Below are 24,609 nucleotides of genomic sequence, written 5' to 3'. Positions count from 1 at the left end.
AGCGCAGCCAAAAGTAAATAAAAAATAAATAAATAAAATAAAATAAAAAACCAAAATACTACTACTAATAAAAACTCTCAGCAAACTAGACTAGAGGAGAACTTACTCAACCTAAGAAAGGGCATCTACAAAAAATTCTGCAGCTAACATCATATTTACTGAAGAAAGACTGCATGCTTTTCTCCTAAGATTGGGAACAAGGCAATGATATCCACTCTTACTATTCCTATTCAACGTAATGCCGGCAGTTTTAGTCAGTGCAATAAGGTAAGAAAAAGAAATTAAAATATACATATGGGAAAGGACAAAATAAAACTGTCTACTTACAGAAGACATGATTATACATCCAAAGAATTCCAGAGAAGTTATAGAGATATTCTTAGAACTAATAAGTGAGTTTAGCAAAGTCATTAGATACAAATTCAAGCTACAAACACCAATCATACTTCCATAAATGAGCAATGAACAACTGGAAACAAAAAATTTAAATAATAATAACACAATAGCTCCAGAAAATGAAATACTTGGATGTAAACCTAACAAAACATGTACAAGATCTGTATGCTTGGGACTTCCCTGGCGGTCCAGTGGATAAGACTCCACTTTTCCACTGCAGGGAGCGGGGGTTTGATCCCTGGTCGGGGAACTAAGATCCCACATGCTGCATGGTGCGGCCAAAAACAAAAACAGAACAAAACAAAAATCTGTATGCTGAAAACTACAAAATGCTGATGAAAGAAATCAAAGAAGACTTAAATAATTGGAAAGACATGCCATGTTCATGGGTTGGAAGATTCAAAATCGTAAAGATGCCAATTCTCTCCAAATTGTTCTACAGATTTAAAGCGATTCCAATGAAAATTGCCCCTGGATTTTTTTGTAGATATAGTCAAGCTGATTCTAAAATTTATATGGAAGGCCAAAGGAACTAAAAGAGCTAAAACAATTTTGATAAAACAAAGTTGGAGAAATCACAGTACCCAATTTTAAGGCTAATTTATAGTGACAGAAATCAGATCAGTGGTTTCCTGGGGATGGGGGCAGGCATACAGAAGGACCAAAGGGAAGGATTACAAAGGGACACAGGGAAAATCTTGGGGTAGTGGATAGATTCATTATCTTACTTGAGGTGTTGGTTTCATTAATGTGTATATATATGTCAAACTTATCAAATTGTACACTTTAAATATGTGTAGGTCAATTATAACTCAATAAGGCTATTTTTGTTTTGTTTTTTGTTTTGCAGTACGCAGGCCTCTCACTGTTGTGGCCTCTCCCATTGCGGAGCACAGGCTCCGGACGCGCAGGCCCAGCGGCCATGGCTCACGGGCGCAGCCGCTCCGCGGCATGTAGGATCTTCCCGGACCAGGGCACGAACCCGTGTCCCCAGCATCGGTAGGCGGACTCTCAACCACTGTGCCACCAGGGAAGCCCCAATAAGGCTATTTTTTAAAGTATTCTTTCCAAAGTGATACATTACATCTACTAGGTGGCAGTCGGAACCATAGATTTTGCCAAAATGTTTGATTCTTATCCTCCAGCAATATTTTAATTTGTAAAATAACATACAGGAAAAGTAATATGAAGGTAGGTCGGCACTGCAGCATATTTTATAAGATTATGATGAAAATAAAAAGGAACATAATCATAGCAAGTCATTACCAGACTACTATTTATTAATGTTTTAAAGCTTTAGGTATAGTAAGTATCGAATGCAGAGTAAAGAACAAATATGGTTCCTTCCCCCTTCCCTGATTCCACCAGCAATTTGCAAAGAATCAAGAGGCTGGTTGACGGTTGAACACCTCTATATTTCTATAGCACTTTTGCAGAAGGCCTTATAGTATGTTATCAAAACCACCTGTCACCCCTTGTTAAATATGCTCTATGTTTTAAAAATTGTAATTAAAAATTTAATCCTATTAATATCATTGTTTCATTTTTTTTTGTAACTAGACTGAAATTTCAGCACCAGAATTTTCTAGTTGTCTTCTAAGTCTCTTCCACTATGAAGGAAGGCCTGTCACTCATCCTGCATAGGGATAGGGAGGAATTCCTTTGACCCCCAGGCCAGTTATCTGTTAAAAAAAGAAAAGAGAGAAACTCTGATACAAGGTAATTCACAAGTATTCTCCAAAAACATTTTTATGATCCACAATAATATATTTAGCCACCTATTATCCTTGTTTTGTTTCCTATAATAAAAAGGAACTATTTGATTAGGTATTTATGGTCCAACCCAATTATTCACATAGATAATAATTCAACTAGCAACCATTTACAACTAGGATTGAAAACTGAATTTATTTCTATCTTCTTCCCATCTGTTAAGAAAGGGGTTTGCGCCAGATGATTTCTACATTTCTTTTCAGCTCAAGAGATCTATAACTCTTATCAGTGTTTATTTCACTGCCAAAAAAAGTTAAGAACCTGAAAATATTCTTGCAACATCAAAACAATCAACTAATCTTATAAATGTGTTTCAAACACTGGTTTTCCAAGCCTATTCTACTGATTTATAGAATTTCAAACACCACTGAAGCAAAAAAATATTTTAAAGCACTGTACAAAGTGGGCTAAACACATTGTCCTGGACTTCAGGTCTAGAAAATCTCAATAAAATGTTTTTAAGTCTAGCATGATGAGCTTAAATGCCAAATACAATTGTATTTGGGAAGTATGAAAAAGCACCAATCATTCAGTTACTTAACCGAAGATCTCCCACCTCACCCTCAAAATAAAAGATATAGCCAGATCACCTTGAAAATTCCACCAGCTTCAGGTTGCTGCAGTAGACCCTCGGGGTCCATCCCATCCCGGGCACTGGTCACATACATTTCAGAGTAATCCTTCCCTCCGAAGCAGCATGAGGTTGTTTTAACAACAGGCAACTTCACAGTTCGGAGTCTTTTCCCTAGGTCACCAAATATTTCATTTAAGTCTAGCTCTAGCAAATTTCCACCCGCACAACTTTTCGGGACCCCTTGTGGAGCAATAGGAAAGTTCAAAGAAGATTTGGAGGTCAGACTTCGCCCAGGTATTTCACCTACCTTCCCTGACAATTTCTTCTGGGCAAAAAAGATTTACCTCTACAGGAAAAAGAGTTCTGACTATAACATTTTGGGCTATATCTTTGGCCTTTATTTTCCAAAATCATCCAATTGAGACCTTTGAATATATCTCTATATAACTTTATTAGTAATGAAATTTCTCTGGCCCCTAGTGTCTGGTGTTTTCTAGACATGGCGGGGTTTTTCCATTCTGCTGTGGGCCTACCTGTCTCAGGATCCAAATGGATCACTCTTCCTCCATTGTAACAGGCCACCCAGAGCTTCCCCTCAACATCAATACACATTCCATCAGGGATTTGTTCTTCTTTCTCCAGCTTGTAAACACTTCTGCGGTTGGCTATGGTTAAAAAAACAAACAAACAGACAAACCAACCACACACACACCCCCAAACCACAGGCCACTCAGTACTGAGCATTAAACAATGAGCAATCAAGTTGATTATAAATACTGATCGCTTCTGCTTATCCAGTGTCTGGCAAATGGGTACCCCAGGCGGGATGATTCAGGAGGATTCCTAACTCTAAAAATGTCTAAAAACATGAGTGGGCACCCCTCAACAAAGGATTTGTACTGTAGGATTTGGGGTGGATTCACTCCCTTTAGTTTGGGTACAGACACAGCTACCTAGGCTTTCAGAGGAGGAGAGAAAAAAGAAAGCAGAATTCTTAATAAAGTAACAAAAGATATTTTTGAGGGACCTGAACTGAAGCCCTGCATGCCCACCTCAGACACACTTCAGTCTGTGGTTAGACCTTTGCTGTTTTTCTTCCAAAAATGCCTACTTTGGGGAATTCCCTGGTGGTACAGTGGTTAGGACTCCACGCTCTCACAGCCAAGGGCCCAGGTTTGAGCTGCCAACAGTTCACGCACAAAAACTAACAAGGTGTATGAGTTCTGTTTCTGCCCAACTAAATGCTCCAAAATCACCTTATCTAAATATTAGAAGAGCTTGTTTCTGAAAAGAGGGGTATTCTGAAACCAACTGGCCGGCCTTAAAGGGAATCATAATATACAAAAAACAAGCATCAAAATCCAGAGGAACATTACACTACAAAATCCAGGTCATTACAGTAATCAGATTGAGGTATAAGGGGAAAAATGTTAAAACCATGTGTAAGTAAAGTGGGTAAAAACAGTCATGAAAAAGAGCACTACATATTTCAAAGCAAAACATCTGTGCTGGAATATTTAGCCTCTGATTAAATCTACATGAGACTCATGATTTTTTTCAAGTCATTTTTATGATTGGTTTTGCTCTTGTGGTCTGGCACCTTTCATGAAAGTTTCAAGCACTCCTTTTTAAATTCTTTCCAATAATTCCTTCCCTCCCAGTTTCCAACTATGGCTCATTTAGATCCGTTGGTGGAGTTGAACAATCTGCAACTACTTTTTTTACTTTTCCATTTTGAAAGGTTGTTAATTTGTCTTTAAGTACTTGCCTATAGTTAACTAAAGTACAAATAAGAAATATCAACCCCAAACTCTAATTTTCTGTTCTTTTGTCCCATTCTGCTGTATACTATTTGCCTTTAAGCACCAGCTGGTAGAACAGGATCCGTTTTACAGTGAGCCTCTTTCTAGTGATGGTTGCAAGAAAAAGGATTAAGGATCTAGCCATATTATGCAAACTGTGGCCATATTTAGTTGTGCTGAGAGCCATGGCTTGACTGGCAGCAGAGTCAAGTCTGTGTAATCATTACAATATTGGAATCATAACATTAGGCAGTTCTTTGTTTGAAAAGTAAGGACCTTTTCAAATGGGTTAAGGGCGAGGCAGCCTGCTAGTCATATGCATATGAAAAAAATATCAGCAATATTAAGAAAAATAATGAAAAAGTACATACAGATCTTCCCTGTTTGCAGGTCATAGTCAAAAGCATCCACCGAGTAGGACAGGCTATCGATGTAATAGAAGATTTTGTGGTCCAGAGACCAATCCAAACCATTGGAGATGTCCACCTGGTCAAAGTACTTTTCCACATGGTGGTCAGGAAAGAGGGAGTACAGGGACCCTTGGTGCCGCTCCAGAACTGCTGGAGCTGTTTCCTCAGCCATGGTACCTACAAAACCCAAAGAGTATGGAGCTCAGCTGCACAGCATCCCGCCCATGCACTGGACCATCTTCTCTCACCAGGACTCCTTCCCTGTGATGAAATCAAGGAAATTATTATACAATCCCAATCTGGGTCCTATGGGTTTTTTTTTTTAATGACAACTACCTTGCTTATAATGCAAATTAAAACTACCTTGAGAGGTTCTGGTTCCAGACATCTGCACCAAACTCATTTTCTCGCACTGAGCACAACTCTAAGACCTGGACAAAATGCATGGCGTAGCTATTTGACAACTCTGCAATGTGAATTATCAGGCGGCTCAGAGAAGAACACAGAATTTGAAGTATCACCTAATTGGTGGCGAGTTCTTGAGCTCTCCATTTTATCCTCTAGTATGTCCTGGCCTGAACTCAACCCAGCTTGAAACTTGGAAGTGAGCACCATGGTGCAGGCAGAAAGAGGTCCGAGAGAAATCTCTAGATCTGGCGCAAGGAGCAGAAAACACTCCTACGGCTCAGAGAGAGAGTGGAAGAAACCCCCTGCTTATTTTCTCCTCCTTTTTCTCCATCTTCTCATGCACCAGCCCCCAGGCAATTCTGCAGTGAGGGTAGCAAAGGCAGAAAGAGGTCAGCAAAAGGAAACTACAGGAATCAAAACTCTGAGGGAAGGCGACATTCCTCTGCATTTAGTGAAGCTGCAGGGACAAAAGGGCAGATCAAACACCGTTGCTTTCATGTTCTCTCTCTCTCTCTCCCCTCCTGCCACTTGGCCCTGGAGGCAGAACAGTCATAGAAGTGGGTGGTTTCTGACTGGAGGAATGAAAAGGAGCTACAGGAAGCTGGAAAGTACTAGAAGAGGGATGATGCTCAGGAATGCAACCCCATAAAGTTGTTTGTGATCTGCTGGGCTCATCTGTTTGTACATGCATGGATCTGATTCTAATTAGCATGCTAAAGATTTGGAGAATGGAGCTAATGGATAGAACTCCTTCTAGGTCTCAGACTGACCACTGAGTGGCGCACCTAATGGCACCTAATAGAAAGTAGGAACTTGTGGAAAGTGGAACTTGTGATCTGAACGTAAACATACAGATTGCTTACTGAAACGAATATATCAACATTCTCCATAGGATTTAAACAAGACCCAGCATCTCATAAGGTAATAGTCAAAATGTCCAGGATACAATCCAAAGTTACTTGGCAACACAAAGAAGCATGAAAATCTCAAGTCGTATAGGAAAACGAATCAAGAGGCAGACAGTGAGATGGCACAGATGTTGGAATTACTTGACAAAGACTAAAGCAATTCTTATAAAAATGCTCAAATGAACGATCTGCAAAGTCTTAAAACAAAACTCAAAATAGCAGCAAAGGAGGAGAAATATAAAGAATCCCCAAGTGAAAATTTTAGAACTGAAAAATAAAATTAATGAAATAAAAAACCCACTGGATGGACTCAATAGCAGAATAGAGATGACAGAGGAAAGAGTCAATGTATCTGATGCTAGATCAAGAAATTATCCAATCTGAACAACAGAGAGAAAAAAAGACTGAAAAAAATAGAGTGTTAGGGACCTGTGGGACAACAACAAAAGAGCTAACATATGTGTCACTAGATTCCTAGAGAAGAGGACAAAGAATACAGGGCCAAAAAATATTTGAAGAAGTAATGGCTCAAAACTCTCCAAGTTTGGTGAAAAGCATAAGACTATATATTTGAGAAGCTGAGCAAACCCCAAACAGGATAAGCCCAAAGAAACCTATACCCAGACACATCATAATCAAATTTCTAAAAACTTAAGTTAAATAGGGACTTCCCTGGCAGTCCAGTGGTTGGGACTCCATGCTTCCAATGCAGGGGGCATGGGTTTGATCCCTGGTCAGGGAACTAGGATGCCACATGCCATGTGGCATGGCAAAAAAAAAAGAACAAACAAAACCCCCAAAAAACAAACAACCAAACTTAAGTTAAATAGAAATCCTTAAGATTAATGAAAGAAAAATGACATACATACAACATATAGGAGAATAATGATTTCAATGACTGTTAATTTTTCATGAGAAACTGTGGAGGTCAGAAGAAAGTGATACATTTTTAATTTGTTGAAAGAAAAATAATGTGTCAACCTAGAATTTTATATCAAGTGAAAATATCCTTAAAGAATGAAGGTGAAATAAAGACATTCTCCTGTGAAGTAAAACTAAGAGAATTTATAGCCAGCAGACTTGTTCTAAAAGAATTGCTAAAGGAAATTCTTCAGACAGAAGGGAAATACCAAAAGAAACAACAGGAATGAAGAAAGAGCAATAGAAATAGCACGTATATGAGTAAATATAATAGACTATTCTTCCTTTTAGTTCCTTAAAATATTTCTGATGATCGAAAGCAAAAATTACATTTTCTGATGGGATTTTAAATCTATGTATATAAAGACAACTATGACATAAATGGGTGATTGTCAATTGAAGTGGTAAAATATTGGTTCTAGACAGACTGTGAAAAGTTAACTATACATTTGTAATCCATTCAGGAGCCCTTAAAAAACTATACAGAGAGATATAGTGAAAAATCACAATAAGTAAATTAAAATTGAATTCTAAAAAATATTCAAATAACCTAAAAGAAGGCAGGAAAGGGGAAACAGAGTAACAAAAAATACAGAGGGAAAGAAGAGAAAACAAATAATAAAATGGTGGACCTAACTCAAAGCATATCAATAATTACATTAAATGTAAATAATCTAAACACATCAATTAAGATAATGTCAGAATAAACTTTTTGAAAATAGAACTATATGCTGTCTATAAGAAATTCACTTCAAATATAAGAGACATAGGTAGCTTTAAAGTAAAAGGATGGGAAAAGACCTATCCTATGCAAATATTAATTTAAAAAAACTGTAGAGGCTATGTTAGTATCAGACAAGATATACTTAGAGCAAAGAAAACTACCAGGGATAAATAGGAGTAACTACATATTGTGAAAATAGTCATTTCACTAAGGAGACATAATAATCCTAGATGTGCATGTGCTTAACAACAGACCTTCAAAATACACAAGGCAAAAGTCAGAACTGAAAGGAGAAACACACAAATCCATAATTCCGGTTGGAGATGTCAGCATCCCTTTCTCCGTAATAGACTCAAGTAGATAGAAAATCAGCAAAGAAATAGAAGAACTGACTACCATTAACCAAACTGGACTTAAGTGACATTTATAGAGAACACTCCATTAAACAACAGCAGAATACACATTCTTCTCATGTGCCCATGGAATATGCACTTAGACTTGAGTGTGATCTCAGAGGATAGAGCAGAATTTAACATAATGAAGAAATCGGAAAGCTCATTTACTATAACATGCTCTATCTGAAAGAAGAGTGAGTTAGAGGAAAATGGACTGAAACTGGGAAGCCTGAACAGCAAGCCAGACCTCCCTCCTTGTTTTTTTGCTATAGGGCAGTTGGGCTTGTTTCTATTATTTCTATTCCACCCCCACCCACCCCCTTCCCCCACTATCTGCCTCACAGAAGGAGATGCCTGGAACATGAATGTGGATCCCCCACTGCTTAGAAAGGGCTCTTCCTTAGTGGGAAAGAAACTGGAGCCCTGGTTTATCATTATCTAGTAGTGAGCCCAGACAGGTGAGACCTTGGGTGTTGGGACACCTTTAGGGTACTACCCACCACTAAGAGACCCCCATCCAGACTATCAGATGACCCCACCCTTTTCTGGGCCAGGGACAGCTCTCAACACCTGCTGAAATCTATAAACTCTCTCTAGAAAAAGTTTCTCAGGTGCTTCTGACAGATGCACATGACCAGTATGTAGGCACACTGATGCCTACAATTTTAAGGGGTCTCCAGAGGGCAAAGGTTAAGAATTGGGGACTCCAGGCTAAGAACTCAGGCCTCTGAGGGCATTTTAATTTTGTCTCACCAAGTGCCACAGAGCTGTAAACTTCTAGCCATAAGGGAGAGAGAAAATCAACTTCAACAGGAGGTAGAGTATCCAATCATATTTCTTCATCCTGCAGAAATTACTGGCAGAAGGGCTTCCAATGGATTCTCATCTTTAATCTTTCAACCTGTCCTGGACTAGATCTGTGGTTGTGTAAAGTCCAGGAAGATGGGAAACAATCCACACCACCTGCTCAGATCTTACCTTCCATGTTGAAAGTGAGTGGAGGAACTTCCCTGGAGGTCCAGTGGCTAAGACTCCGTGCTCCCAATGCAGGGGCCCCGGTTTGATCCCTGCTCACGGAACTAGATCCCACATGCATGCCACAACTAGGAGTTCACATGCTGCAACTAAAAGATCCCACATGCCACAACTAAAGATCCTGCGTGCCGCAACAAAGACCCAGCACAGTGAAAGAAAGAAGGAGATAGAAAGAGAAAGGAAGAAAGAAAGAAAGGAAGAAAGAAAGAAAGAGAATGGAGCCAGGACAGCATGGCTGATGATGTGAGGGGAAGAGTGGGGAGGTGGAAACAGCAGGGATTTAGAATCAACTTTGGCTAACTATAGGGTTGTTAGGATGGGAGCTAAATGAGAACTAAATGTGAAATGCATTATTTAATTTCAAACTTAGAGTTAAAATTCATTTAAATCTGTATATAAGTCATTCTGCAGCCATCATAATAAAGATGGCTTCAAGTGAGAATCATCAAGGAATGTAAAAGCTAAGGAAGATATTTTGATGAGGACCAGGATATTTGCTTGGACTTAAAGTATCTCCCCATGTTGTAGCCAGCCTCTAAGTTGACCCATAATGATCCCTGCCTCCCAGTATTCACACCCTTGTCTAGTCCCCTCCATAATTTTGTGACCAATAGCACATGGCAGAAGTGATGCTATGTCACTTCTGAGATTGGTTATAATAGGACTGTAGCTTCCATCTTGGGCTTTCTCTCTTTCTCTCTCTCTCTGCCTCTCATCACTGGCTCTGGGGGAGGCCATGCCCCGGGCAGTCCTATGGAGAGGCCCACACAGTAAGGAAATGAAGACTCCTGCCAACTGCCTGCCATGTAAGTCAGATTTGAAGCAGATCCTCCAGGCCGCTTCAGAGACTCCAGCTCCCTCCAAGGCTGTAGCCCCAGCCAACAGCTTGACTGCAACTTCAGGACATAGCCTTGAACCATGCAGCCAAGCCAGACCCAGGTTCTTGACCTTCAGAAACTATAATATATGTTTGTTATTTTAAGCCACTAAATTTCAGGGTAATTTGTAACACAGCAATAGATCACTAACAGACCCCACAAACTGCTTATAAATTGCAATTTAAAAATAGTAGCTACGTAGTAGAGAAATCTAAGACCTCAACTGGGTGATCAAAACTGACATCACCAATGAGGGACAGATGGTATCCAGATGGGATACCCCGAGAAGGACAGAACAGCACCTATGCAGTGATTCCAGCCATGAATATATAGCATCAATCTAATCACAAGGAAAAATTAGACGCAAAAACATGAGGAAAGTTCTGTTAAAAAAGAGGGGAGTTGGGCGAGATTGTAGTCTTCAAAAATGGCAATGTCGAGACGCTGGCAGAGCTCACGCCAAGGAGTACTTCCCAGAACTTCTGCTGCCAGTGTCCTTGTCCCCACGGTGAGCCACAGCCACCCCCTGCCTCTGCAGGAGAACCTCCAACACTAGCAGATACACCAGAAATACATCTACACGTGGAACAACTCCTACAGAACACCTACTGAACGCTGGCAGAAGACCTCAGACCTCCCCAAAGGCAAGAAACTCCCCACGTACCTGGGTAGGGAAAAAGAAAAAAGATAAAAACAGAGACAAAACGATAGGGACGGGACCTGTACCAGTGGGAGGGAGCTGTGAAGGAGGAAAGGTTTTCACACACTAGGAAGCCCCCTCACAGGCCGAGACTGTGGGTGGCGGAGCGGAAAGCTTTGGAGCTGGAGGAGAGCGCAGCAACAGGGGTGCGGAGGGCAAAGCGGGGAGATTCCCGCACAGAGGATCAGTGCCGACCGGCACTCACCAGCCCGAGAGGCTTGTCTGCTTACCCGCCGGGGTGGGCGGGGCTGGGAGCTGAGGCTCGGGCTTCGGTCAGAGCGCAGGGAGCGGACTGGGGTTGGCGGCGTGAACACAGCCTGCAGGGGTTAGTGCACCACAGCTAGCCAGGAGGGAGTCCGGGGAAAAATCTGGAGCTGCCGAAGAGGCAAGAGACTTTTTCTTCCCTCTTTGTTTCCTGGTGCGCGAGGAGAGGGGATTAAGAACGCTGCTTAAAGGAGATCCAGAGACGAGCGTGAGCCGTGGCTAAAAGCATGGACCCCAGAGACGGGCATGAGACGCCAAGGCTGCTGCTGCCGCCAGCAAGAAGCCTGTGTGTGAGCACAGGTCACTATCCACACCCCCCTTCTGGGGAGCCTGTGCAGCCTGCCACTGCCGGGGTCCTAGGATCCAGGAACAACTTCCCCAGGAGAACGCATGGCGCGCCTCTGGCGGGTACAACGTCACGCTGGCCTCTGCCGCCGCAGGCCCGCCCCGCACTCCGTGACCCTCCCTCCCCCCGGCCTGAGTGAGCCAGAGCCCCCGAATCAGCGGCTCCTTTAACCACGTCCTGTCTGAGCGAAGAACAGACGCCCTCCGCCCTCCGGTGACCTACACGCAGAGGCGGGGCCAAATCTAAAGCTGAGCCCCGGGAGCTGTGCGAACAAAGAAGAGAAAGGGAAATCTCTCCCAGCAGCCTCAGGAGCAGCGGATTAAAGCTCCACAATCAACTTGATATACCCTGCATCTGTGGAATACATGAATAGACAACGAATCATCCCAAATTAAGGAGGTGGACTTTGAGAGCAAGACTTATAATTTTTTCCCCTTTTCCTCTTTTTGTGAGTGTGTATGTGTATGCTTCTGTGTGAGATTTTGTCTGTATAACTTTGCTTCCACCATTTGTCCCAGGGTTCTATCTGTCCGTTTTTTTTTCTTAATAATTATTTTTTATTTTAATAACTTTATTATATTTTATCTTACTTTATTTTACTTTATCTTCCTTCTTTCTTTCTTTTTTCCTTCCTTCCCTCCTTCCTTGCTCCCTCCCTCCCTCCCTCCTTTCTTTCTTTCTACTTCTACTAATTCTTTCTTTCTACTTTTTCTCCCTTTTATTCTGAGCCGTGTGGATGAAAGGCTCTTGGTGCTCCAGCCAGGAGTCAGTGCTGTGCCTCTGAGGTGGGAGAGCCAACTTCAGGACACTGGTCCACAAGAGACGTCCCAGCTCCACATAATATTAAATGGCGAAAATCTCCCAGAGATCTCCATCTCAACACCAGCATCCAGCTTCACTCAACGACCAGCAAGCTACAGTGCTGGACACCCTATGCCAAACAAATAGCAAGACAGGAACACTAACCCACCCATTAGCAGAGAGGCTGCCTAAAATCATAATAAGTCCAGAGACACCCCAAAACACACCACCAGACGTGGACCTCCCCAACAGAAACACAAGATCCAGCCTCATCCACCAGAACACAGGCACTGGTCCCCTCCACCAGGAAGCCTACACAACACACTGAACCAACCTTAGTCACTGGGGACAGACACCAAAAACAACGGGAACTACGAACCTGCAGCCTGCAAAAAGGAGACCCCAAACACAGTAAGATAAGCAAAATGAGAACACAGAAAAACAAACAGCAGATGAAGGAGCAAGATAAAAACCCACAAGACCTAACAAATGAAGAGGAAATAGGCAGTCTACCAGAAAACGAATTCAGAATAATGATAGTAAAGATGATCCAAAATCTTGGAAATAGAATAGACAAAATGCAAGAAACATTTAACAAGGAACTAGAAGAACTAAAGATGACACAAACAACGATGAACAACACAATAAATGAAATGAAAAATACTCTAGATGGGATCAATAGCAGAATAACTGAGGCAGAAGAATGGATAATTGACCTGGAATTTAAAATAGTGGAAATAACTACTGCAGAGCAAAATAAAGAAAAAAGAATGAAAACAAATGAGGACAGTCTCAGAGATCTCTGGGACAACATTAAACACACCAACATTCGAATTATAGGGGTTCCAGAAGAAGAAGAGAAAAAGAAAGGGACTGAGAAAATATTTGAAGAGATTATAGTTGAAAACTTCCCTAATATGGGAAAGGAAACAGTTAATCAAGTCCAGGAAGCACAGAGAGTCCCATACAGGATAAATCCAAGTAGAAACACTGCAAGAAACATATTAATCAAACTGTCAAAAATTAAATACAAAGAAAACATATTAAAAGCAGCAAGGGAAAAACAACAAATAACACACAAGGGAATCCCCATAAGGTTAACAGCTGATCTTTCAGCAGAAACTCTGCAAGCCAGAAGGGACTGGCAGGACATATTTAAAGTGATGAAGGAGAAAAACCGGCAACCAAGATTACTCTACCCAGCAAGGATCTCATTCAGATTTGATGGAGAAATTAAAACCTTTACAGACAAGCAAAAGCTGAGAGAGTTCAGCACCACCAAACCAGCTTTAGAACAAATGCTAAAGGAACTTCTCTAGGCAAGATACACAAGAGAAGGAAAAGACCTACAATAACGAACCCAAAACAATTTAGAAAATGGGAATAGGAACATACATATCGATAATTACGTTAAATGTAAATGGACTAAATGCTCCCACCAAAAGACACAGATTGGCTGAATGGATACAAAAACAAGACCCATATATATGCTGTCTGCAAGAGACCCACTTCAGACCTAGAGACACATACAGACTGAAAGTAAGGGGATGGAAAAAGATATTCCATGCAAATGGAAACCAAAAGAAAGCTGGAGTAGCAATTGTCATATCAGACAATATAGACTTTAAAATAAAGACTATTAGAAGAGACAAAGAAGAACACTACATAATGATCAAGGGATCGATCCAAGAAGAAGATATAACAATTGTAAATATTTATGCACCCAATATAGGAGCACCTCAATACATAAGGCAAATACTAACAGCCATAAAAGGGGAAATCGACAGTAACACATTCATAGTAGGGGACTTTAACACCCCACGTTCACCAATGCACACATCATCCAAAATGAAAATAAAGAAGGAAACACAAGCTTTAAATGATACATTAAACAAGATGGACTTAATTGATATTTATAGGACATTCCATCCAAAAACAACAGAATACACATTTTTCTCAAGTGCCCATGGAACATTCTCCAGGACAGATCATATCTTGGGTCACAAATCAAGCCTTGGTAAATTTAAGAAAATTGAAATTGTATCAAGTATGTTTTCGGACCACAATGCTATGAGACTAGATATCAATTACAGGAAAAGATCTGTAAAAAATACAAACGCATGGAGGCTAAACAATACACTACTTAATAATGAAGTTATCACTGAAGAAATCAAAAAATACCTAGAAACAAATGACAATGGAGACACGACGACCCAAAACCTATGGGATGCAGCAAAAGCAGTTTTAACAGGGAAGTTTATAGCAATACAATCTTACCTTAAGAAACAGGAAACATCTTGATTAAACAACCTAACCTTGCACCTAAAGCAATTAGAGAAAGAAGAACAAAAGAACCCCAAAGTTAGCAGAAGGAAAGAAATCATAAAAATCAGATCAGAAATAAATGAAAAAGAAATGAAGGAAACGATAGCAAAGATCTATAAAACTAAAAGTTGGTTCTTTGAGAAGATAAACAAAATTGATAAACCATTATCCAGACTCATCAAGAAAAAAAGGGAGAAGACTCAAATCAATAGAATTAGAAATGAAAAAGGAGAAGTAACAACTGACACTGCAGAAATACAAAAGATCATGAGAGATTACTACAAGCAACTCTATGCCAATAAAATGGACAACCTGGAAGAAATGGACAAATTCTTAGAAATGCACAACCTGCCAAGACTGCATCAGGAAGAAATAGAAAATATGAACAGACCAATCACAAGCAATGAAATTGAATCTGTGATTAAAAATCTTCCAAGAAACAAAATCCCAGGACCAGTTGGCTTCACAGGCGAATTCTGTCAAACATTTAGAGAAGACCTAACACCTATCCTTCTCAAACTCTTCCAAAATACAGCAGAGGGAGGAACACTCCCAAACTCATTCTACAAGGCCACCATCACCTTGATACCAAAACCAGACAAGGATGTCACAAAGAAAGAATACTACAGGCCAATATCACTGATGAACATAGATGCAAAAATCCTCAACAAAATACTAGCAAACAGAATCCAACAGCACATTAAAAGGATCATACACCATGATCAAGTGGGGTTTATTCCAGGAATGCAAGGGTTCTTCAATATATGCAAATCAATCAATGTGATAAACCATATTAACAAATTGAAGGAGGAAACCATATGATCATCTCAATAGATGCAGAGAAAGCTTTTGACAAAATTCAACACCCATTTATGATAAAAACCCTGCAGAAAGTAGGCATAGAGGGAACTTTCCTCAACATAATAAAGGCCATATATGACAAACCCACAGCCAACATCATCCTCAATGGTGAAAAACTGAAAGCATTTCCCCTAAGATCAGGAACAAGACAAGGTTGCGCACTCTCACCACTCTTATTCAACATAGTTTTGGAAGTTTTAGCCACAGCAATCAGAGAAGAAAAGGAAATAAAAGGAATCCAAATCGGAAAAGAAGAAGTAAAGCTGTCACTGTTTGCAGATGACATGATACTGTACATAGAGAATCCTAAAGATGCTACCAGAAAACTACTAGAGCTAATCAATGAATTTGGTAAAGTTGCAGGATACAAAATTCATGCACAGAAATCTCTGGCATTCCTATACACTAATGATGAATAATCTGAAAGTGAAATCAAGAAAACACTCCCATTTACCATTGCAACTAAAAGAGTAAAATATCTAGGAACAAACCTACCTAAGGAGACAAAAGACCTATATGCAGAAAATTATAAGACACTGATGAAAGAAATTAAAGGTGATACAAATAGATGGAGAGATATACCATGTTCTTAGATTGGAAGTATCAACACTGTGAAAATGACTCTACTACCCAAAGCAATCTACAGATTCAATGCAATCCCTATCAAACTACCACTGGCATTTTTCACAGAAGTAGAACAAAAAATTTCACAATTTGTATGGAAACACAAAAGACCCCGAATAGCCAAAGCAATCTTGAGAACAAAAAATGGAGCTGGAGGAATCAGGCTCCCTGACTTCAGACTATACTACAAAGCTACAGTAATCAAGACAGTATGGTACTGGCACAAAAACAGAAAGACAGATCAATGGAACAGGATAGAAAGCCCAGAGATAAACACAGGCACAGATGGTCCCCTTATCTTTGATAAATGAGGCAGGAATGTACAGTGGAGAAAGGACAGCCTCTTCAATAAGTGGTGCTGGGAAAACTGGACAGGTACATGTAAAAGTATGAGATTAGATCACTCCCTAACACCATACACAAAAATAAGCTCAAAATGGATTAAAGACCTAAATGTAAGGCCAGAAACTATCAAACTCTTAGAGGAAAACATAGGCAGAACACTCTATGACAAAAATCACAGCAAGATCCTTTCTGACCGACCTCCTAGAGAAATGGAAATAAAAACAAAAATAAACAAATGAGACCTAATGAAACTTCAAAGCTTTTGCACAGCAAAGGAAACCATAAACAAGACCAAAAGAAAACCCTCAAAATGGGAGAAAATATTTGCAAATGAAGCAACTCACAAAGGATTAATTTCTAAAATTTACAAGCAGCTCATGCAGTTTAACAACAAAAAAAACAAACAACTCAATCCAAAAATGGGCAGAAGACCTAAATAGACATTTCTCCAAAGAATATATAGAGACTGCCAACAAACACATGAAAGAATGCTCAACATCATTAATCATTAGGGAAATGCAAATCAAAACTACAATGAGATATCATTTCACACCAGTCAGAATGGCCATCATCACAAAACCTAGAAACAATAAATGCTGGAGAGGGTGTGGAGAAAAGGGAACCCTCTTGCACTGCTGGTGGGAATGTGAATTGGTACAGCCACTATGGAGAACAGTATGGAGGTTCCTTAAAAAACTACAAATAGAACTACCATATGACCCAGCAATCCCACTACTGGGCATATACCCTGAGAAAACCATAATTCAAAAAGAGTCATGAACCAAAATGTTCATTGCAGCTCTATTTACAATAGCCCGGAGATGGAATCAACCTAAGTGCCCATCATCGGATGAATGGATAAAGAAGATGTGGCACATATATACAATGGAATATTACTCAGCCATAAAAAGAAACGAAATTGAGCTATTTGTAATGAGGTGGATAGACCTAGAGTCTGTCATACAGAGCGAAGTAAGTCAGAAAAAGACAAATACCGTATGCTAACACTTATATATGGAATTTAAGGGAAAAAAATGTTATGAAGAACCCAGAGGTAAGACAGGAATAAAGACACAGACCTACTGGGGAACGGACTTGAGGATATGGGGAGGGGGAAGGGTGAGCTGTGACAAAGCGGGAGAGAGGCATGGAGATATATACACTACCAAACATAAGGTAGATAGCTAGTGGGAAGCAGCCGCATAGCACAGGGATATCAGCTCAGTGCTTTGTGACCGCCTGGAGGGGTGGGATAGGGAGGGTGGGAGGGAGGAAGATGCAAGAGGGAAGAGATATGGGAACATATGTATAACTGATTCACTTTGTTATAAAGCAGAAACTAACACACCATTGTAAACCAATTATACCTCAATAAAGATGTTAAAAAAAACTCATTTAAACTACAAAAATACAATACAAATTTTAGTCTGCTAGAGACAACAGTTGAAAGGGATATCTATGAAGTTTTTCTCATGGGATTTTTTTTTTGATACAAGTGACTTAAGTAATAATGAAAGAAGAACCCCAGACCCGTTATGAACACTTATTTTACTACTGCAGCTGTGAGGCTTTTGTAAGTCACATTCTGGTCTTCCCCAAAGCTCAGTAAGTAGGTGCTAAAGGTAAACCATACCGGCAAAGTATCTCCCAGCGGGATCCACCTTCCCGTCATTGAATCGATTGTTTTTCTTGTCTTTATCTACTGTGGCCAAGACAACTGCTGATTGATCTTCCCAGTTCAAAGCACAGAACTTTGTTCCAACTGTGGCGACATAGCCTCCTGACTGGCGAAGGGCCACAGAGCTGACTGGGGCATCTGCAGAGGTAAAAGCAGCAGTCAGGGGGCAGCCAGTAGTCACACTGTGTCCATCACGCCACCCGGCATCTCTAAGAGGTTGCAGCTCTTTTGACAAGGGGAGTGCTCCCTCCTCTCTGTTGAACAGTGAAGGTTACATAACCCAGTATATTCGTTGACCATGAACTCCGTGTGCTGTTCCGGGCAGCATGGATGTAAAGATGAATGAAACCCAACTCCTCTGGAAGCTCCGAGTCTAGCGGGAGAAGCAGAGAAGTCAAATCACAGCAGCCACCATACACTGGGGCAGATGCCACAGCAAGTTCAGAGGAGAGGTTCCTAAGGGGGTGGTGTGTAAACCAGGGCAGTTGTCACAGAGCAAGCAATGCTCAGTTTGCCTGATCTTCAGGAAATGCAGGGACACAAACTGTGTTTAGTTCCAGCAGCTGGGTTTTGTGACATCTCTCTCTCCCTCAAGTACAGGGCTTGTCTTTTTTTTTTTTTTTTAATTAGGACTTGTCTTGTTAAAGGTACCCTGTTTTGTATGTATTTAATTGAAAATTGTTTCTTAAATCCTTTTTTGGAAGTAAGCATGATTAAAAAATAATAGAGGGACTTCCCTGGTGGCACAGTGGATAAGACTCTGCGTTCCCAATGCAGGGGCCCGGGTTCGTTCCCTGGTCAGGGAAGTAGATCCCACATGCATACCGCAACTAAGGAGCCCACGTGCTGCGACTAAGGAGCCGGCAAGCCGCAACTAGGGAGCCCGCCTGCCGCAACTAAGACCCGACACAACCAAATAAATAAAAATAAATAGTAAAAAAAAAAAAAAGAAATGTAGATGCAATGATTTAAAAAATCACGTCTTCCTTATACTACTATATTTTGTATATTTAAATTTTAGGTTTTCTGGGTTTAACATTTTTCCACATATAAGGAAACTTTTTTTAAGTGGAGAGATTGATTACCATGGTGAGTACTCACAGGAAACAAATTGACAGACTTTATTGTGAAAACATTTCCTAAGCATCTATTCAGTGCAAGACGCTTGGTGCCCCGTGCAGAAGTTGATTGGAGCCGTGGAGGGTCCCAGGGAATGTGCAAGACACTAGTAGGAGCGTCATATCCTCATCAGGGATCCCAACCTGTGGCCTGAGGCTTCTGTTAGCTTTTAAGATGCTGTGGACACCACAAGCCCTTCCCAGGGTTTGTGGGGGGGTTGTTTGTTTTGTTTTTGTTTTGAAGATTAGGGGTAGGAATATATCCCTAATGTGTGCATATTGGGAAAGAGAGACTAGGGAAGGTGATGGGTCCCTCCCCCAAGTCTGATCACAGTGGGTCACAGTCATTTTGCCTCGAGCCACAGTCATGTCCGTGAGTGAATTAAAAGCTGTTCCCTCTCATCTAAGAAAAAAAGGTCCCCAGTTCTGGGTTGAGTGTGTCCTGAGGTCACAGGAATTCCTGGTATCTCTTTCCCAGGAACACAATAATGAAAAGAAGAAACTTCTTTATCTCTAGTCAAGCCCATATCCTTGGGCCATAAAATGTGATAAACCCCTCCATGGGAAATCATAGGGCCATCAACAGAATCATACTCCAATGCACTCGAAATTCCTTTGTGAATCCTGTTTTGAACAGTGAACAGAAAGCCCCGGTTAATGCTTTCTAAGTCCAAAAGCTCCTCTTTGCACAAAGAGGGGATATATCTGTTGTTATTATTATTATTTTGTTTTTCAAATTAAGGCCTTGGCCTGACCCAAGGTAGATAACCTTTGCTGTGCCACAAACCGGGTCTCCAACTTTCACGGCTGTTAACTGAAGGTATGAAGGAAAGATCCTACCGTGACTCACCATCTAAAACATAATGGGGAATGTTGCCCGGCACCCGCAGGGGAAGAGGAAAGTATTGACCATCCAGATTTTACCCCTGGGTCAAAGTGGGGGACACAGAAAGGATGACAATCCAACAGTTTTCAAGCATATTCAGTACGCTTTAACAAGAAGGTTCCGGAGGAATGACACATTAGGTGACCGCGCCTCCCCAGGGAAGAGATGGCTGTCTGGGCAGATCCAAGCCCATCCTTCATCCTTACCCACGGTCACTTGCTGCACTTCCTTGCTGAGCGAATCCCACCGGCAAACCTTTTTTGCAGGAATATCTACGAAGAGCAGAGAGTTGGATGCCTCCTCCCAGACTGGAGACTCACCGCAGCGCCAGTTCTCCCGCAAAACACACTCAATCTTAGCGGAAGACATTGTCATGGGAGAGATTTACTGAAGACAACAGAGATAAAGTGAAATGTCATTGCATGGAGCAAATTCAGCAAAACACCTAAGACGCTGGTAAGATCCCAATACAGATTGAGTTTTTAAAATCAGAACTGGAAAAGCTGGACACACTTTCCCCAGATCAGAACAAAATACGCAGTGTGGCAGGAGGAGACAGATAAAAATGAAGAAAGAGCTGATAGGCCATAACACAAGACATCTTCAATCAACTTACCGGTGATTTTTTTTTTCTTCAAGGTTTCTCTTAAAAAGAGAGAGAGAAAAAGCAACACTCCAACATCCACACCTTGGCGCTAGTGACCCCCAGAGAGAGCTGGCTGCTTCTACAAGGCAAGGCTGCCTTTATGCCAGCACCCAAGCCCCCAAGGCGGGTCAGGGGGTGGGAAACTACCTCATTGGTGGCCCTCTGAGCATCCTTCTCCTGCTGCCCTTCCCATCCGTTGCATGGTGTTGATTTCCTTCTCTAACGGCCCAAAGGCCAATCTTCCTGCTCTGCACTTTTCTGAACTGCATTTTTCGAAATGCAGTTCATCAGTGATAATACACTAAAGTAGAAATAACATCCATATTCTTTTTTTTAATTTAAGTATAGTTGATTTACAATGTTGTGTTAATTACTGCTGTACAGCAAAGTGATTCAGTTTATATATATATATATATATATATATATATATATATACACACATTCTTTTTTTAATATATTCTTTTCCATTATGGTTTATCATAAGATGTTGAATATAGTTCCCTGTGCTATACAGTAGGACCTTGTTGTTTATCCATCCTATATATAAAAGCTTACATCTGCTAATCCCAACCTCCCACTCCATGCCTCCCCCAGCCCCCTGTACCTTGGCAACCACCAGTCTGTTCTCTATAACATCCATTTTCAAATTCAGACAATGGAAAGGGGGGAGAAAAGGACATTGTTGGGGCACCACTGTAGGAAATGACAGCCCCTCAGCTATTTCTTGCTGCCTAGGAAGGCACCATGCCAGTTTGGCAAGGAGTCTTGAACTCCATAGGCAGGAACATTCTATGCTGGGACTTTAGGCCAGAGGCTGTGACCAGCGAACAGGTAGAAGAAAAAGAAAAATAATCAGAAAAGAAAAAATCCTTACTTAAGAAACCCACGTGGGAGAGGAAAGACAGACAACTTTCAAGAGCATTCTCTCTTTCCCAGACTGTGTCCTGATGGTGATCAAAACTGCCTGCATCTTCACCCTTCTCCTTGACAATTATCTGATTTGAAGTCACTGGTCCCACACATGGATGGGCAAATTAATGGTAGGGGAAAATAATCTTTGGTTTAATATTACCTTCGAGAAATCGCTTTTTTTTTTTTTTTTAAGAAACACAGCTCAAATCGTCCTCAAATGCTGCCTGCCAGCGCTGTTGCATTTGCAGTCCTCACTGGCTGTTAAAAATTGGCAGAGGTTCTAAAGGCCTTCCTGCTGTCAATCTGAGATAAGGCCCAAGATCAGACGCAGGACTTTTGCAATCGCAACTTTTAACCCCACGCTCCGTGGTGCAAGCCGGGGGGAGGGGGTGTCTGGCAAATGTCCCTTTTCTGCTCGGGCCACCTGTGCGGGCGCGGGGCCCGGTACTGGCTGGCGGCGCAGCCGCGGCCTAGGGTGCCGCGGGGAAGCTGAAGGTTGTGCCCGCCTCCTCCCCAGCCCCGGCCGGCCGAGCGGGGCGCGGGTCCCCGGGTGGCAGAGGGGGTCGGTCTCCTTTCAGCCGCGCGGGTTTGGGGGTGGGGCTGGCTGTCGCCAGATGTCCCCTCTCCAGGGAGGGGGCGGGGAGGCCGGCCTGAGCAGGGCACTCACCAGCCTGATGACTTGCAGGTGGCTCAGAGGTCAGGTGGCAGAGCAGGGCCCGCGGTGGAGAGTCACCCGGCCGGGGCTGTGGGTGGGAACCGATTCCCTCCACGCCTTCCCTCCTCCTCGGCAGGAAGAATCCAGCAAAGCCCGCCGGGGCAGGGAGGTGGGATAGAGGCTTGGAGCCCAGTGAACCTAAGCTTTGGAGTTTGGACGGATAGCTAAACGTAATCTCTGACTTAACCAAAAAAAGTTATCCAAATGCCTCACCGAGAGATTGGGTCGAGGGTCGGGTTAAACACAAACAGGTTCAAAAGGAAAGTTCAAACAGTTAAACAAATCCTATTTTCCTAGTGGAGAAGAGTCAACTGGAGGCCAACTATTGCAAAACGTTTTTGGTGGGGCAAGAGGAGAGGCTTTATTTGATGCTTAGTGAAATAAGTCAGACAGAGAAAGAGAAATCCTGTGTAATATCACTTATAGATGGAATCTAACAAATACAACAAACTAATGAATATAACACAAAGAAGCAGACTCACAGACACAGAGAACAAACTAGTGGTTACCAGTGGGGAGAGGGAAGGGGGGAGGGGCAAGGTAGAGGTAGGGGAGTAAGAGGCAAAAACTACTATGTATAAAATAAATAAGATACAAGGAAATATTGTACAGCACAGGGAATATAGCCAATATTTTATAATAACTATAAGTGGAATATAAACTTTAAAAATTGTGAATCACTATGCTGTACATCTGAAACGTACATCAACTATACCTCAATAAAAAAAAAATCCTGTGGAATAAATATTCCTAAACTGCACTCAGTTTCACATTCTCCATTGAGAGCCTAAATGCATTCCTGGCTCTGCCACCTGACCATCCATACTTTCTCTAAATAACCCACAAGTTTAAAACATTAAAAAATAAAATTAAGGGAGGGAGGCAAACAGAATGGTGGTTGCTCCTGAGGGATGCGAGTCAGGTATTAACTGTGAAGGGGAGTTGAGGGAATTTTCTGGGGTGATGGAGCTGTTCTGTAACCTGATGGAGGCGTGAGTTGCACAGGTGTATGTACTGTCAAAAACCATCCAGTGCCACGCTTGAGATTTATGCATTTTATTGTATGTGTTGAATCCAAGGTCAGTGTTACCTCATTATTTATATCTCTCAATCAAGTGTCCCATTCTTTGCCATCTGCACTATCAAATCGCACTCAAATCACAATCATTGTGGCATTCTAATTTCCTTTAATTCACTGAGGAGGAAGAACCAGAAATCAATACCTAAAGGCACAGGCAGGAGATGGCTGGAGCAATCTCAGTTCAGTTTACGGTCAGTACTTAGAATAACTGGTGTTTATGGCCTCAATTATTTCGCCTTCACACCAGGAGGTACTTAAGACAACTACTCTCCCATGTCCCCATTTACGTGTGGGAAGGAAGTCTACAAAGTGAGGAACCTCCGAAAGCCACACATCCAGCTGGGAAAAATCTGGCAAAGAGCCCAAACCATCGGTAGAAAAGTAAGAACTTGAAGGACATTTTCTTGGGTGAGGCAAAGACTGGGACTGCGATCTCCAGATGTTGGGGTTCTCTTGTGCCTTCTTCTTACCTCGTGGCTTCCTCTAACTCCTCAATGCTGATGACTCCTCCAAATATATCTCAGCTCAGATCTTTCCCCTAAACTACAGTCCTGTAGCTCAAACCCTCTACTTAACAGCACCACTGAGCTGTCCAAACTCAATCCCATTACTCTCCACAAACTGCCTGAGCACTCTGTCTTGGTGACTGGGACCATGGTCCAGCCAATGGACTGTGTAAGAAGCCCAGACACCTCACTAGACTTCTCTTGTTCCCTACCTCAAGTCCAGTTAGTCACCAGATCATAAATATTGTCCCTTTAATGTCCTTCCAGCTACATTGGCACTGCCCTAATTCATTCAGGCCTTCCCCATTTCTTGCCCAAATTGTTGTCATCTTCTTGGAGGTCTTGTCTCACACCTTTGGATCTGCTGCCAAGATGGCCTGCTAGACCATGAGTCCTGTAGAGCAGGGGATGCATCTTATTTACCCTCTCCTTCCCAGGTCCCACCACAGTACTGACACATAGAGCTTGTTCAACTACATGCATTTTTTTTTGTTTGGTAGGGAAGGGGTAACTATATTTTGAAAACATTTCAGTCTTACAGAAAAGTTGCAGGAATAATATAAAGAATTCATGACTA

General features: G+C 41.6%; 1 protein-coding gene across 1 annotated transcript; it reads right to left on the bottom strand.

The window, feature by feature from the left end:
- Nucleotides 1-444: 444 nt before the first annotated feature.
- On the bottom strand, nt 445-22,506 carry RGN (regucalcin). The gene is made up of 7 exons (XM_082865194.1): nt 22,398-22,506; nt 20,379-20,559; nt 18,124-18,306; nt 4,917-5,132; nt 3,277-3,408; nt 2,760-2,914; nt 445-2,078 (listed from the first exon to the last, which is right to left on the bottom strand). The coding sequence occupies exons 2-7, from the start codon at nt 20,545-20,547 to the stop codon at nt 2,028-2,030; spliced, it is 906 nt and encodes a 301-aa protein (XP_082721320.1). The 5' UTR covers nt 20,548-20,559; nt 22,398-22,506; the 3' UTR covers nt 445-2,027.
- Nucleotides 22,507-24,609: the final 2,103 nt, after the last annotated feature.

Source organism: Leucopleurus acutus, assembly GCF_964270905.1.
Source record: "Leucopleurus acutus genome assembly, chromosome: X".
In the NCBI taxonomy this organism is placed as follows: Eukaryota; Metazoa; Chordata; class Mammalia; order Artiodactyla; family Delphinidae; genus Leucopleurus; species Leucopleurus acutus.
Note: the sequence above shows the minus strand (reverse complement) of the source record. Positions and strands in the feature narration are given on the sequence as shown.

Excerpts from the sequence above, each read along its gene's own strand:
- RGN (XM_082865194.1), bottom strand. The coding sequence starts at position 20,547 with ATGACAATGTCTTCCGCTAAGATTGAGTGTGTTTTGCGGGAGAACTGG. Across the intron at positions 18,307-20,378 it reads AGTGCAGCAAGTGACCGTGG|ATGCCCCAGTCAGCTCTGTG; the intron begins GTAAGGATGAAG and ends TTACCTCTGCAG. Across the intron at positions 2,915-3,276 it reads CCATTTGGATCCTGAGACAG|GGAAAAGACTCCGAACTGTG; the intron begins GTAGGCCCACAG and ends TTGGTGACCTAG.